Source organism: Salvelinus sp. IW2-2015, unplaced genomic scaffold, assembly GCF_002910315.2.
Source record: "Salvelinus sp. IW2-2015 unplaced genomic scaffold, ASM291031v2 Un_scaffold1210, whole genome shotgun sequence".
Lineage (NCBI taxonomy): Eukaryota > Metazoa > Chordata > Actinopteri > Salmoniformes > Salmonidae > Salvelinus > Salvelinus sp. IW2-2015.
This window is the reverse complement of record NW_019942779.1, coordinates 1-14,750: the sequence shown is the minus strand read 5'-3', so window position 1 is coordinate 14,750 and position 14,750 is coordinate 1. Positions and strand designations below refer to the sequence as shown.

Below are 14,750 nucleotides of genomic sequence, written 5' to 3'. Positions count from 1 at the left end.
CACAACACACACACACACACACACCACACACACACACACACAACACACACCACAAACACACACACACCACACACACACCACACAACACAACACACACACACAACACACCACACACAACCACACACACACACACACCACACACACACAACAAGGCCTGTATGAACAACAGTGCTCAGAAACTAAGGTCCTTATCAGGTCTGCATTGTGATTGATGTATGTTATACACTATACTTTTGTTTGAAGAAGAGTCCCATCAATTTCCACTCATATCATTACTAATCACACTAATAAATCACAACTAATAAGTTGCACAAACAGAGTAAAAAGTCGACTAGATCACCCATTTCTTTCAGCAGACCCTGGATAACACTCCACGCTCGGTTCAGCGGGCTGACTCAACGCTCAGACACACACACGATTACACAGCGTGGGCCAGGAGCGTGGAGAATAGGGGAGAGGGGCAGGAGGTGCAGGAGGGTCAGGAGGGGGAGAGGGCAGGAGGGTCAGCGAGGGGGAAGAGGGGCCAGGAAGGGGAGGAGGGGAAGAGGGCCATGGAGCGTCAGCAGAGGGGGGAAGAGGGGAGGAAGCAGAGGGGCAGCGAGGGGAAGAGGGGCAGGAGGGCAGAGGTCAGGAGGTGCAGGAGTAGGAGGGGCAGGTCAGGAGGGGAAGAGGGGCGAGGAAGGGGGAAGAGCGGGGCAGAGGGGACAAGGAGGATCAGGCGTAGAGGGGCAGGAGGGGGGAGTGAGGGGCAGAGGCAGGGGCAGGAGCGTCAGGAGGGGCAGGGAGCGTAGGAGGGCAGGAGCATCAGGAGGGGGAAGAGGCGGCAAGGAGAGCGAAGAGGGCGAGAGCGTCACGAGGGGAGAGGGAGAGGGGCATGAGCGTCAGGAGGGGGAAGAGGGGCAGGAGGGGCAGGAGGGAGGAAGAGGGCAGTGAGGGGCAGGAGGGGGAAGAGGGCAGGAGGGGCAGGAGGGGAAGAGGGCAGAGGGTCAGGAGGGGGAAGAGGGGGCAGGAGCAGGAGGGGAAGAGGGCAGAGGTCAGGAGGGCAGGAGCGTCAGGAGGAGGGGCAGGAGCGTCAGAGGGGCAGGAGCAATCAGGAGGGGGAAGAGGGCCAGAAGGGGAAGAGGGAAAGAGGGCGCAGGTCGGAGGGCTCAGGAGGGGGAAGAGGCGGAGAAGCAGGGCGATTAGAGGGCGATCAGCGAGGGGCAAAGAGGGGAAAGGGAGGAAGAGGCAGGAGCGTCAGAGGGAAGAGGGGCAGAGGGAAGAGGTCAGGAGGGGTAAGAGCGGCAGAGGGGAGGAGCGTCAGGAGGGAAGGACAAGCTCAGGGGGAAGAGGGTCAGGAGGGGAAGAGGGCGGAGGAAGGAGCGTCAGGAGGAAGAGCTGGCAGGAGGGAGAGAAGGGGCAGGAGAAGGGCTCGGATGGGAAGGAGCGTCAGAGGGAAGGAGGAGCGGAGGGGGGAAGAGGGGAGGAAAGGAGGGGGAGGGGGAGGGGGAGAGGGCAGAGGCAGAGGAGGAGGTTTAGGAAGGGATGAGGGCAGAAAGTCGTCAAATGTAGAGGGTCAGGAGTTCAAAAGATGGAGAAGGGACAGGAGGGGTCAGGAGAGGAGGGGTCAGGGGGTCGTGGTCAGGAGGACAGAGGGAAGGAGGGTCAGGGGGGGGGTGAAGAGCATGAGGGGGAGGAGGGTGACGAGGGTCAGGGTCGCGTGAGCAGGAGGGGAGGCGGCGGATGAATCTTCTCTCTTTTGATGGAGGGTCAAAAGAGGGAGGAGGGTGAGGAGGCACCCTCTTTCTCTTTATATTCATACTTTTATCTTTCTGATCCCTCCCTCTTTCTTTTGATGTCCCTCCTTCACCCGCTCTCTTCTGTTCTAATTTGAATGGACCATGTGTGGTTGGCTGTAATACCTCTTTCATTCTATTAACAACCTCTGAACAATACAGGGTTTCCTCCCACAGAGAGAAGGGGTATTATCAGGGCTCTATGAGGAGTTTGATTTCCACACCTCCTCCCTAATTGTCTCAACATCACAGTCTGGTATTCTCAGGTTAGAGAGAACTGATTCAGCCAGGGCCTGTTATTACCATAGATGTGTATAATTAACTAGATTTTACAAGGAGGAAGAGAAAATATAGAGCAGGTAAGGTGTGACTATATAGTGTAATGACATAATATAAAGGCAGGACCATATGGTGATGTGGATGGACAGACATCATTAGTGACTTGACATTTATTCTGAACAAAAATATAAACGCAACATGCAGCAATTTTAAAGATTTTACTGAGTTACAGTTCYTGTAAGGAAATCAGTCAATTGAAATTAATTAATTAGGCCCTAATCTATAGATTTCACATTACTGGGCAGGGGTGCAGCCTGGGAGGGCAGCCTAGGCCCACTCACTTGGCAGCCAGGCCCGCCCACTGGGGAGCCAGACTCAGCTAATCAGAATAKATTTTTCCCCACAAAAGGGATTTTTTACAGACAGAAATAGAACTGCACATTTTCAAGTGTCCTTTTAGTYTCCCCAGCACAAGGTGCACCTGTGTAATTGTTTTAATTTTGCCTTCATTTAACTAGGCAAGTCAGTAAAGAACAAATTCATATTTACAACAGTGTGTTAACTGCCTTGTTCAGAACAACAGATTTTTACATTGTCAGCTTGGGGAGTCAATCTAGCAACCTTTCYGTTACCGGCCCAATGCTCTAACCACTAGGCTACCTGCCGCCCCAATAATAACCACGCTGCTTAATCAGCTTTTTGATATGCCACACCTGTCAGGTGGATGGATAACCTTGGCAAAGMAGAAATGCTCACTAACAGGGATAAAAACAAATTTGTGCACAACATTTGAGAGAAATAAGCTTTTTGTACATWTGGAACATTTCTGGGATTTTTTTATTTCAACTCATGAAACATGGGACCAACACTTGACATGTTTCCTTTATATTTTTGTTCAGTTGTAGAGTAGGAGAGTAGGAAGGGAATTTTTAGTGGGCAGCTTTAGAAATACCATGTGTCACTTGGTCGTCAGGTTGTACTGTATTTTATTAGATGTTTGATTCCCAGCCATTCATACTGTAGGAGGGAGTAGACTCATTATAGTGCTTTCAAGATGCATTCATGGCTCTCTTCAAATGTGCAGAATGTAAGACAGGAAAAATATAATGACAACKATAGTGAAATATGAAAGTATCAGTTAGTGCCACAATAAAGATTCCTAAAGTGCTGTGACGTGACCTAGCGGCAGCTACTCTATTTGGACCACAGTATGTGAGCGGAGCGGCGCTGGAGCGAGGGGCAAAAGGTGCCCAATTTGACTGGAGCACAGAGTGAGATTCCCAAAAGGCAATTTCGCTCCAGTAGCTCTCACTCTAGCTCAGGGCATGCCCTGCCCAGCATGCACTTCTAGTCAACTTGTGTGCTGCTATAGCCCCTTTCTTTAGCTACTGTCATGGAGTTCGCTATATATTTTCATTAAGAAACTGATAAAACACACAGGTGCAACATCAAGGTGACTTTCAAGTATTAGGACCAAGAGCAAGAGAGAGAGTGCAGTGATGTAGTGTCCACAACTAAATAATCATTGTGTTATCTGAAAAGACACATATACCGAAAGCATGATGGAAAGGGGGATACTTAGTCAGTTGTACAACTGAATGTATTCAACTGAAAGGTGTCTTCTGAATTTAACTCAACCCCTCTGAATCAGAGAGGTGCGGAGGGCTGCCTTAATCAACATCCATGTCTTCGGCACCCAGGGAACAATGGGTTAACTGCCTTGTTCAYGTGCAGAACGACAGATTTTTACCTTGTCATGCCGGGGATTCGATCCAGCAACCTTTCGGTTGTGGTGTACTTACTACATGCATATGCTAAAAGAAAGGAACGAGGTGGGTAGAGAACTAAATGTGTCATTTTAACAAAGTATTTATAAACTAAAAATCAGATCTCTTAAAAATTCTGTTTGTTGGACTAGTAACCGAAAGGTTGCAAGATCGAATCCCCGAGCCGGCAAGGTAAAAATGTGTCATTCTGCCCCTGAACAAGGCAGTTAACCCACTGTTCCTAGGCCGTCATTGAAAATAAAAATGTATTCTTAATTAACTGACTTGCCTAGGTAAATAAAGGTAAAATAAAAACAATAGGCCATCATTGATTTTGGCTCAATACCTGGCATATTCCCACTTTAAAGGATTTTACCGTTTTGATTGGGTTATTTTGCCTAAAAACCTTTAGGCCTACCTATAACAGAATAAAAAACTTTGCCTCCCTGCTCAGCCTGACAAGAGTATCCCGAAGSGTGWTTAGCATCCCCAGTGGCTCTGCAAGTCTGGAGAGGATATTCTCCACCTCTGGCCGGCTCTCCAGGCACCATCACATGAGRCTGAAGCCACAGACTCTGGACAAACTTGTGTTTCTAAAAATGAATTCAAAGGCACTGTAGACTGAGCCTAATAAGGGATTTTTTTGTTTTGTATTTAATTCGAAGTCACAGCCTACAATAATTTAATAGAACGAAATGTTGTTTAAATGCTGAGCGCTTTTTTCCCCTACCAGCCTAGTGTCGCACCCTACAGGTATGGAGCTGGGTTCAGAGGCAGAGCAGGACAGGTAGACAGGGAACTACAGGTATGGCGGAGCTGGGTTACAGAGGCAGAGCAGAACAGGTAGACAGGGAACCTACAGGTAGTGGAGCTGGGTTCAGATGCAGAGCAGGACAGGTAGACAGTGGAATCCTGGTATGGGGGTAGGGTAGAGGTAGGTTGTCTTGATAACTGCAGCAAGACAGGTATAGAGGGACTTCCAGGTATAAAAGCCTTAGCAGGACTTTGCTGTGGGGGACAGAGTCAGACCAGGCCAGCCTAGGGGGACTATAGACAGCCCCTGTGGAACTGGGGTCAGAGTCAGGGCAGGTGACTAACTGCTGGCTGCAAGGCTGAGAGGAGAGTAGAACAGGTAAAGAGGGACCTAAAATGTATGGAGAGGCCAGCCAGGCCTGAGGGATTCCAGACAGGTGCTCTGGAACTGGGGTCAGAGGCAGGGCAGAAAGAGCAGGACAGGAAACACTCAGAAGGGGTATAGTGCAGGACAGGAAACACTCAGAAGGGGTATAGTGCAGGACAGGTGACACTCAGAGGGGTATAGTGCAGGACAGTGACACTCAGAAGGGGTATAGTGCAGGACAGGTGACACTCAGTAGGGGTAAGGGCAGGACAGGTGAACACTCAGCAGGGCTACAGGGCAGGACAGTGACATCAGCAGGGGAACAGAACAGCAAAGAGAGGGCCTCCAGGTAAAGAGCACACCTGCTTTATCTTTATCTCACTGTTTAAATGCCAGAGAAGCAGTAGCCTGTACAGCTTCTCTACATGTAACAGTCTTCTGTCGCGAGACACTAGATGTCTACCTGTCAGTACATTATTGGAACAGAGAGTATAGAGTTCCTCTCCAGTTACAGCAAGTAGAGCTTGAACCTATCTCACCAGTAATGAATACACAGTAACTAGTGAAAGAGTCATAGTGGAGGTAGAACCTACCTCACCAGTAATGAATACACAGTAACTAGTGAAAGAGTCATAGTGGAGGTGAATCTACCTCACCAGTAATGAATACAGTAACTAGTGAAAGAGTCATAGTGGAGATGAATCTCCTCACCAGTAATGAATACACAGTAACTAGTGAAGAGTCATGTAAGGGGGGTGAATCTACCTCACCAGTAATGAATACACAGTAAAGTGAAAGAGTCATAGTGGAGTGAACTACTCACCAGTATGAAATACCAGTATAGTGAAAGAGTCATAGTGGAAAGGTGAAATCTACCTCACCAGTAAATGAATACACAGTAACTAGTGAAAGAGTCATAGTGGAGGTGAAAATCAAATCAAATTTATTCATAAAGCCCTTCTTACATCAGCTGATATCTCAAAGATATCTCAAACCTTCCTCACCAGTAATGAATACACAGTAACTAGTGAAAGAGTCATAGTGAAAGTTAAACTACCTCACCAGAAAGACAATGTGCCCTTCCCAGTACATTATGGCAGCAAGAATTCTGGGGGAGGCGATATTTTAGAATGTATTTGTGGCTGATTAGCAAATTGCTTACTTAGTTTAAAGTCTTTCTTTTGTTTTTTACCATGTCAAGTAAGTGGGAGAAACAAGCTGTTTTAGTGCATGTTTGTGCCCACTGTATTTCTAGAGAAAGAGCTGCACAAAGGAAAGGTAGAGCTAGCCAGAAACACAACACWCATCTGAAAGTTGAGACACAAGTCGGTATGTTTTTACACAGAGAGAGTAGAGAGATGAAGTCATCCAGTTTCCAAAGCCCCAGCAACAGCTAACCTAACCACCACCACACACCCTGTCATCAGCTATCTTCAACATTCAGATGGTGCCTGTCTATCTATTGAACTCCTCAAACTCCACTAAGAAAATCTTTGTGTCCATGACTGAATTATTAGGAGTTTATTATAACCCTTTATGCAGAATGTATAACTTAAAGCACTCAACAGGTGATGTTATATCGGACAATATTGTCTTTCAGAGTCAGTAAAACAGTATTTTMATCCAATCAGGAAACAACGCAAAAGCTCATTCATAGAACCTCAATTAAAGCAATAACCGGGAACCCGCTTCCATTACACCCAATATCTATATTTTATCCAGTGACATAGTTAGGTGTTGAAGGTGTGGGTGGGCATGCAGTTTTGTGACAACTTTCTCTTCAGTAGGCTCTGCTATCTGTTGTCTAAAAAACTAGGAGTCAAAACACAAAGGCAAACKTTAMAGGGTACAGTATGTGAATCAATCAATCAAATATATTTATAAAGCCCTTTTAACATCAGCTGACAGCAGTTGTCACAAAGTGCTTTACAGTAACCCGGCCTAGGATATATAACCTGTAATGAAATCGTCCTCCTTTCATATCTGAAATGACAAACTTGGCACAGACAGAGAGTTCCATATTATATAATGCCAGGAGCACAGATAATGTAATCAAGGCAGTGGCTGCTGAGACAGCTCAGGTCGCCAAAGGCCCAGCGCATACTGGGGCCAATCATCAACTCAATTCATTAACACTATAGGCAGGACCAAACCACAGAGCAAAGCCATAGCATAGCCACCTAAACGTCAAAATGCCAAAGTAAAAGAAACTAAACTAGTTCAGGGCAGACCCAAAACACAAAGCCAAAATAAAAGCCAAACTAAAACCTGTTAGGGCAGACCCAAAAACACAAGAAAAATAAAAGCCAAAGCTAAAACCTGTTCAGGGCAGACCCAAAAACACAAAGCAAACATAAAAGCCAAACTAAAACCTGTTCAGGGCAGACCCAAAAACACAAAGCCAAAATAAAAGCAAACTAAAACCTGTTCAGGGCAGACCAAAAACACAAGACAAAATAAAAGCCAAAGCTAAACCTGTTCAGGGCAGACCAAAAACACCAACGCAAAATAAAGCACAACTAAAACCTGTTCAGGGCAGACCCAAAAACACAAAGCCAAAATAAAAGCCAAAGCTAAAACCTGTTCTAAAAACACTGGTGTTCCTGGTCCTACCTGAACATCAGCTGGATGGTAGTCTGCAAGTCTGTCCTCACAGTATCACGGTTTGGGCATCCATGGTTTCTGTCCCACTTGTAGATGAAGTTCTGGATTCAGATAAGAAATGTGAAAGTCTGATTAAAAACGTCAACAACAACAAAATATATATGGCAATTTTAAGACTGTAAAAAAAAAAAAAAGGTGTTATCACATTGTAAAAAAAACATATCAACAAACAGTGTAGTGACCCTACCTCCAGGATCAGAGCTATTGTCACGCCCTGACCTTAGAGATCCTTATTTATTCTCTATGTTTGGTTAGGTCAGGGTGTGACTCGGGTGGGAAAATCTATGTTTTCTATTTCTTTGTTGTTTTGCAGTGTGTGTGGTTCCCAATCAGAGGCAGCTGTCTATCGTTGTCTCTGATTGGGGATCATATATAAGTTGTCATTTTCCGTTTGGGTTTTGTGGGGTGTTGTTTTCTGTTTAGGTTGTTTCCCTGACAGAACTGTGCGCTTTCGGTTTCTCCTTTTGTTGGAGTGTTTTTGTGAACATCAAATTATGAAGACTTTCCACGCTGTGCTTTGGTCTCATTCCGACGACGAACGTTACAGCTATAAACAGGTTGACCCACATGCCAGAGGAGGTCAACCACCAGGCTATGAAGTAGAGCTTGGACGACCTGGATCAGGGAACACAAACCAAATACAAGCATCACCTCTCTGTCAGTCACCCATTTCTTAAAATGCTCACATGATAGAATAGACTAGAATAACCAAAGTAATTTTTATAGCAAATTGACTTACTTAACACTCAGTGGTGTATCTGGCCTATCCATCCAGAAAGACATTCCAGTTGTTCATCATCATGATGTTGTATAGAACCAGAGCAGACTGAAAATACAGGAAACATGAAAGCAGAAAGCCATTACTATAAATCCCATCAATACCAGTAATGCAAGGTTGACAAAATGTACTAAAGTACCATATAGACTGAGTGTACAAAACATTAGGAACATTAGGATTCAGAGGGTGAATGGGAAAGACAAAAGACTGAAGTGCCTTTGAACGGGGTATGGTAGTACGTTCCGGGAGCACTGGTTTGAGTGTGTCAAGAACTGCAATGCTGCTGAGTTTTTTACGCTTTTACATTTTCCCTTGTGTATTAAAAATGGTCCACCACCCAAAGGACATCCAGCCAACTTCCTGTGACTATGGAATCCTGACTTTTTCACCAGACATGCTACCTTGTCGTGCTGCTGATCCAGTTTCAACTGTTCTGCCTGGAACCCTGACCCTGGAACCCTGACCTGTTCACCGGACATGCTACCTTGTCCCAGACCTGCTGTTTTCCACCCTCCCTTTCTCTCTCCCTCTCTCTCTTTCTACAGCACCTGCTGTCTCGACCTTTGAGTGCTGACCTGTTACACCCTCTACAACCACAGTGATGATTATTTGACCATGCTGGTCATCTATGGACATTTGAACATCTTGATGAACAATCTGGCCTTAATGGACACGTACTCTTATCTCCACCCGGAGACATCTGCATTGTTTGCTCTCTGAAGGTTTATGTTAGGTTTCTGTGTAAGCACTTTGTGACATCTGCTGATGTAAAAATTACTTAATAAATACATTTGATGTAATTTGATTTGATTTGACACAACTGTGGGAAGCATTGGAGTCAACATGGGCCAGCATCCCTGTGGAATGCTTTCGACACCTTGACGAGTCCAAGCCCCGACGAACTGTGCTGATGGCAAAAGGTGGTGCAACTGAATATTAGGAAGGTGTTCCTAATGTTTTGTACACCATATGTTTGTTCATTTAGATTTTATGGTAACTTAAGTTGAGTGATACTCTCTGCAAAGTCATCAAAGTTGTTTGACCAGTAGCCAAGCTGTTCATAAGAACCACATTGTAGAGTTTTGTTTACAGTCATTGTCATGATACTGGAGTCGGCGGTAGTGCTGTAAGAAATAGATAACACATGTAGGCAGGAAATAGGTTGTTTATAGGAAATAGGTAGTTTATTGTTGATGCTCGATTAAAAGCTGTGATTTCTGAGACATCATATTTTCTTCATTCATAGCTCAGGTTACTAGCAGGTGCTATGATAGAGCCTTTGAACAACCAGACCCCAAGCACAGCAAATACACAATAAACCACCTGCAAACAAAGACGGCACTTCTTTACAATCGTACCAGTTCAACAGCTCTGTCTCTACAACACACAAGAAAACAACCCAAACAAAACAACAGCCACTTGAGTTTCTCACCACTAATATACCGGCAGAGGCTCTGAGGTTTTTCACCAGGTCAACCATGCTGCTGGCAAACAGAACCATGAGCTTTAGAGGAATATGACACAATTATTAGGGGGAACTGATGACATCAATCAATCAAATGTAATACATCTATTTTAACAGCAATCAGCAGTTGTTACAACGAGGCAGGGTTGGACTCCAAAGACTGAGTTGTTTTTCAGAGAAGTTACCTTAATGTTGGGGATGAACGTCCGGAAGTGGAATACACTCAGCATGTTGACCAAACGGACCATCTCCCAGAGTGACGTCAGAACTCCATGGTCTGGGATCCTGTGATACAGTTCAGTCAGAGAGCTATGACTTCTGTTATGTACTGGTTTTGACAGTGTTATGTAGTCCTTATGAATATGACAAAGGGGTCAAGTAAAGTGTTCCGGAATATGCTATGGTATGGTTATAGTTCTACTGGATATTTCAGCTCATTTGTGTTGAATATGCCTTGGACAAGATATCATTGGGTTATACATCAGAGGCAATATATACAATATATAATACGATATATGGCCTCGTATATCTGACAAATATACATTTCTACAGGTCAGAACTTTACTATAGTGATGATGCAGTATACATCATGACCACTAGAGGTGAGTAAAGTAACAAAGTTTCACTAAGGACACGCCTCAGATTTCACACACGCTTAACAACAGAGACAGGGCAGAAAGGGAGTCTGTGATATACCTCTTCAACAAGGCTCGTTGGTCTAGGGGTATGATTCTCGCTTGGGTGCGAGAGGTCCCGGGTTCAAATCCCGGCGAGCCCTTCTTTTCTGAACACTACAGGCTCGTTGTACTGTCCAAGACAATGATAGGCTACTTGGAAAGTGGAGATGACTGTGCATATTCAGCAAAACAGTGACAATCAGTCATGTATAGGTTTCTATAACACAGAGCAGGCTCACAGGACACCAATGTCAACTATGTTTGTATTGTGAGAAGTAGCCGAACGACTAGTTGTTATAACTGGCAAGCCTAATTAGATAATACTCTTATCTGTCAGCCACGAGGAAACTTCCATATGGTTTTATTTGCAGCTGTAACACTATAGTCCTGGATAGGTCTCATCTCATAATGCAAATGATAACCTACAGCACTATAAGAAAGATTTCAACCACAGACAATGGTTTTAATTGCAAATCTGACAATGTACTGACACTGAGTGTACTAAACAATAGGAACACTTCCTAATATTGAGTTGCATTCCCTTTTGCCATCAGAAAAGACTCAATTCGTCAGAAGGCATGGACTCTACAGGGTGTCAAAGTGTTCCACAGGGATGATGTCCCATGTTGACTCCAATGCTTCCCACAGTTGTGTCAAGTTGGTTGGATGTCCTTTGGGTGGTGGACCATTCTTGACACACACGGGAAACTGTTGAGAGTGAACAAAACAGCAGCGTTGCAGTTCTTGTCACACTCAGACCGGTGCGCCTGGCACCTACTATCATACCCCGTTCAAAGGCACTTCAAAATTGTGTCTTGTCCATTCACCCTCTGAATGGCACACATACAGAATATGTCTCAAGGCTTAAAAATCCTTCTTTAACTTCTCTCCTCCCCTTCATCTACACTGATTGAACTGAATTTAACAGGTGACATCAATACGGGATCATAGACTTCAGCTGGATTCACCTGATCAGTCTATGTCATGGAAAGAGCAGGTGTTCATAATGTTTTGTACACACAGACTATTTATTTAGATTTTTTATGTAACCTTTATTTAACTAGGCAAGTCATTTAAGAACAAATTCTTATTTACAATGACGGCAATACCTGGCCAAACCCAGACGACGCTGGGCCAATTGTGCACCGCCCAATGCGACTCCCAATCACGGCCGGATGTGATACAAGTCCCGGACGAGGCCTCCTTTTAAGAAGTCAAATGACTTACAGACTACACACAGTCCACATGACAGACTACATACAGTCTATGACAGACCTGTTAAGTCTATGTCATGGAAAGAGCAGGTGTTCCTAATGTTTTGTGCACTTTTGTGTCTATGTAAAACTTCCCAAAAGTGTCAGTTACCACTAGAGGACAGTCTAATAGCAAAAACCTGTCAACACAGATTCTGGAAGTTAACTCACAGGCTTATGAGGAGAAGGGGATGGTAAAAGTGTAACGATAGGGTGGGTTTCCCTAAGCAGGCTTGTTGGTTTAAGTCTATGCTTCTCGCTTAGGGTGTGAGTAGTCCTGGGTTTAAATCCCAGATGAGCCCACCTTTTGAGAACATATGTGATAGATGTATTTAGGGTTGTCCTAAGTGAGTTAGTATATTTAAAGATTTCAAACAAAGTGAGGAGAAAAATCTTACCAATAGGAAAATGGTAGACTGTAAGTAGCAAATATGGATATCTGTAGGCCCTTTGGTAAAACAGAGATATTAAACAATATCCAGTCAGTATGGAATATAATGTACAGTGTCGTAATGTCAACCAGTGACTTTGAAATGTGTGACAGACGGTAATATAGATACATCAACTAGATTTTTCTCTAAATTGCCCATGCTTCAAAATGGACCCTGCATTATCCTTACATACAGTATATAATACTGAACTGCACCTACCAGTGAAAGAACTGTGAGAGATCCATCAAATACATCACTCCCACAGGACATATATCCTGTCCAACCAAATGCTACCACCTTCAGCACCATCTCCAGCAGGTAGTAAAGGATGAAGAAACAGTTGATTGTCTGAAAAACAGATCAGTGGAGGCTGTTGAGGGGAGGACGGTTCATAATAATGATTGGAAAGGAGCAAATTGAATGGCATCAAACCATGTGTTTGATGTATTTGATACCATTCCACCGATTCCCCTCCAGCCCTTACCACGGGCCGGTCCTCCCCAATTAAGGTGCCACCAACCTCCTGTGACAAAGATAAATTATAAAGTCTGTGAATTGCACGGAGCTATTGACATAAACTGTGCAAGACCTTACCTCTATACATGAGTCAGTCAGTCGGCAGTCACTGCAGGTGCAGTAACTAATGTCTACTTGTAACTACTACTTGTAGTACATTTTACATTCAAATGGCCTTAAATTTAAGCCTCTAAATAGTAGTTGTCTCGTTCAGAGATTCTACTCACAGTCAATCACCAGGAGAGTCTGGAGGAACATTGATGACGCTTAGATGCATATACAGTGACTTAATACATGCATATACAGTGGACTTAATACATGCATATACAGTGGACTTAATCATGCATATACAGTAGACTTAATACATGCATATACAGTAGACTTAATACATGCATATACAGTAGACTTAATACATGCAATACAGTAGACTTAATACATGCATAATACAGTGGACTTAATACAGCATATACAGTAGACTAATACATGCATATACAGTAGACTTAATACATGCATATACAGTAGACTTAATACATGCATATACAGTGACTTAATACATGCATATACAGGAGACTTAATACATGCATATACAGTGGACTTAATACATGCATATACAGTAGACTTAATACATGCATATACAGGTAGACTTAATACATGCTATACAGTGGACTTAATCATGCATATACAGAAAAAATGGGACTTAATACATGCATATACAGTAGACTTAATACATGCATATACAGTAGACTTAATACATGCATATACAGTAGACTTAATACATGCATATACAGTATACTTAATACATGCATATACCGTGCATGACCTTTGACTTTACACATTTTCGAAAAATAAAATGGGATACAATGCACCCCCGTAAATTCTGAACAAACACTTATTTTTAGACCAGAGACATCAAGTGCAGAGAAGGTGAACAAAATGGGTCAGGGACAATATCTTCTGCCTTTCCAACCGAATCTGCTTTTCCAATACTGCCTTTCCAATTGAACAGAGACAGATAGAGGACTTATTTTTGTGTCTGTGACAGCATGGGCAGCGCCATTGAGGCTATCTACATTTTAAAGTAGTAATTTGTCTTCTTCTTCATTGGCTGATTGCTCTCAACTCATAGGAATACCCACCCAGTTGACTAATTTAAAATGGTGGAAGCCCTCAATAGCAATATCCATTCWAAAATGCGTTATATCCATGATGAGTCCTCTATCTGTTTCCATTTGATCAACATGTCTGTGTTTGTGCATTGTCCAGAACAGCCACTAGGTGGCAGTCTCTGAGCAGTTTTACTGAGCATGCAACAGCACTAACTTGAGAGGAATTTCTTATACATGTGGCATGCAGTGGAATTTAAACTCTTGGCTGTTGACACTATGACAGGCTCGTTGGTCTAGGGGTATGATTCTCGCTTAGGGTGCGAGAGGTCCCGGGTTCAAATCCCGGACGAGCCCTCCTTTTAAGTTATCAAWTGACTTACAGTATGAACAGGCCCACATAGTGTACAAAGCATAGTAGTGTACATTGARTAAAGCATCTCTATCAACAATATTACTGTGAATAAGTAGCCTGGAATCTTAACTGATAAGCGCTGTTTCAATATTCTTATGGTGAAACAAAGCATGTCAGTTAGGATTCCAGGCTAGTGTCATAACTAAGAGCTATTAGGATCAAGCAGAAACAAAAACATCTAAGTTAATTCATTAAATATTGTGACATTGTGAACTCACACAGATGCAGACAACATTGGCCAGGGCAACATTCCCCACCACAGTGACATAATGCTGACTGAAGATATACTGAACCTTGTGCAGGAACTTAGACGAGTACTCAGGCAACGGAGGATGCTACAGAGGAAAACAATGACTTCAATTCGCTGTTCAATCTCCTTTCACAATAACTTTTCAAGTTTGCTTCTGTCRAAATGTTTGCTTCCGTTGCAAATGCAAGCACAAAGGCAAATGATGAAAGTCTGCTTGGAGTTAGATTGACAGTCTGCCAACTGCATAGTTTTGAAGAA

General features: G+C 43.7%; 1 protein-coding gene, 1 non-coding gene and 1 pseudogene across 2 annotated transcripts; 2 read left to right on the top strand and 1 right to left on the bottom strand.

The window, feature by feature from the left end:
• Positions 1-874: 874 nt before the first annotated feature.
• Positions 875-1,528, top strand: LOC112070041 (octapeptide-repeat protein T2-like). The gene has a single exon (XM_024137442.2). It carries the CDS (start codon positions 875-877, stop codon positions 1,526-1,528), a length of 654 nt encoding a protein of 217 aa, XP_023993210.2.
• Positions 1,529-6,647: 5,119 nt separating this feature from the next.
• LOC112070039 (two pore channel protein 2-like) lies at positions 6,648-14,577 on the bottom strand (annotated as a pseudogene).
• Positions 14,113-14,184, top strand: trnap-agg (transfer RNA proline (anticodon AGG)). Its single transcript has one exon. It is a non-coding gene; the product is annotated as a tRNA-Pro (tRNA).
• Positions 14,578-14,750: the final 173 nt, after the last annotated feature.

Excerpts from the sequence above, each read along its gene's own strand:
- LOC112070041 (XM_024137442.2), top strand. The coding sequence starts at position 875 with ATGAGCGTCAGGAGGGGGAAGAGGGGCAGGAGGGGCAGGAGGGAGGAA.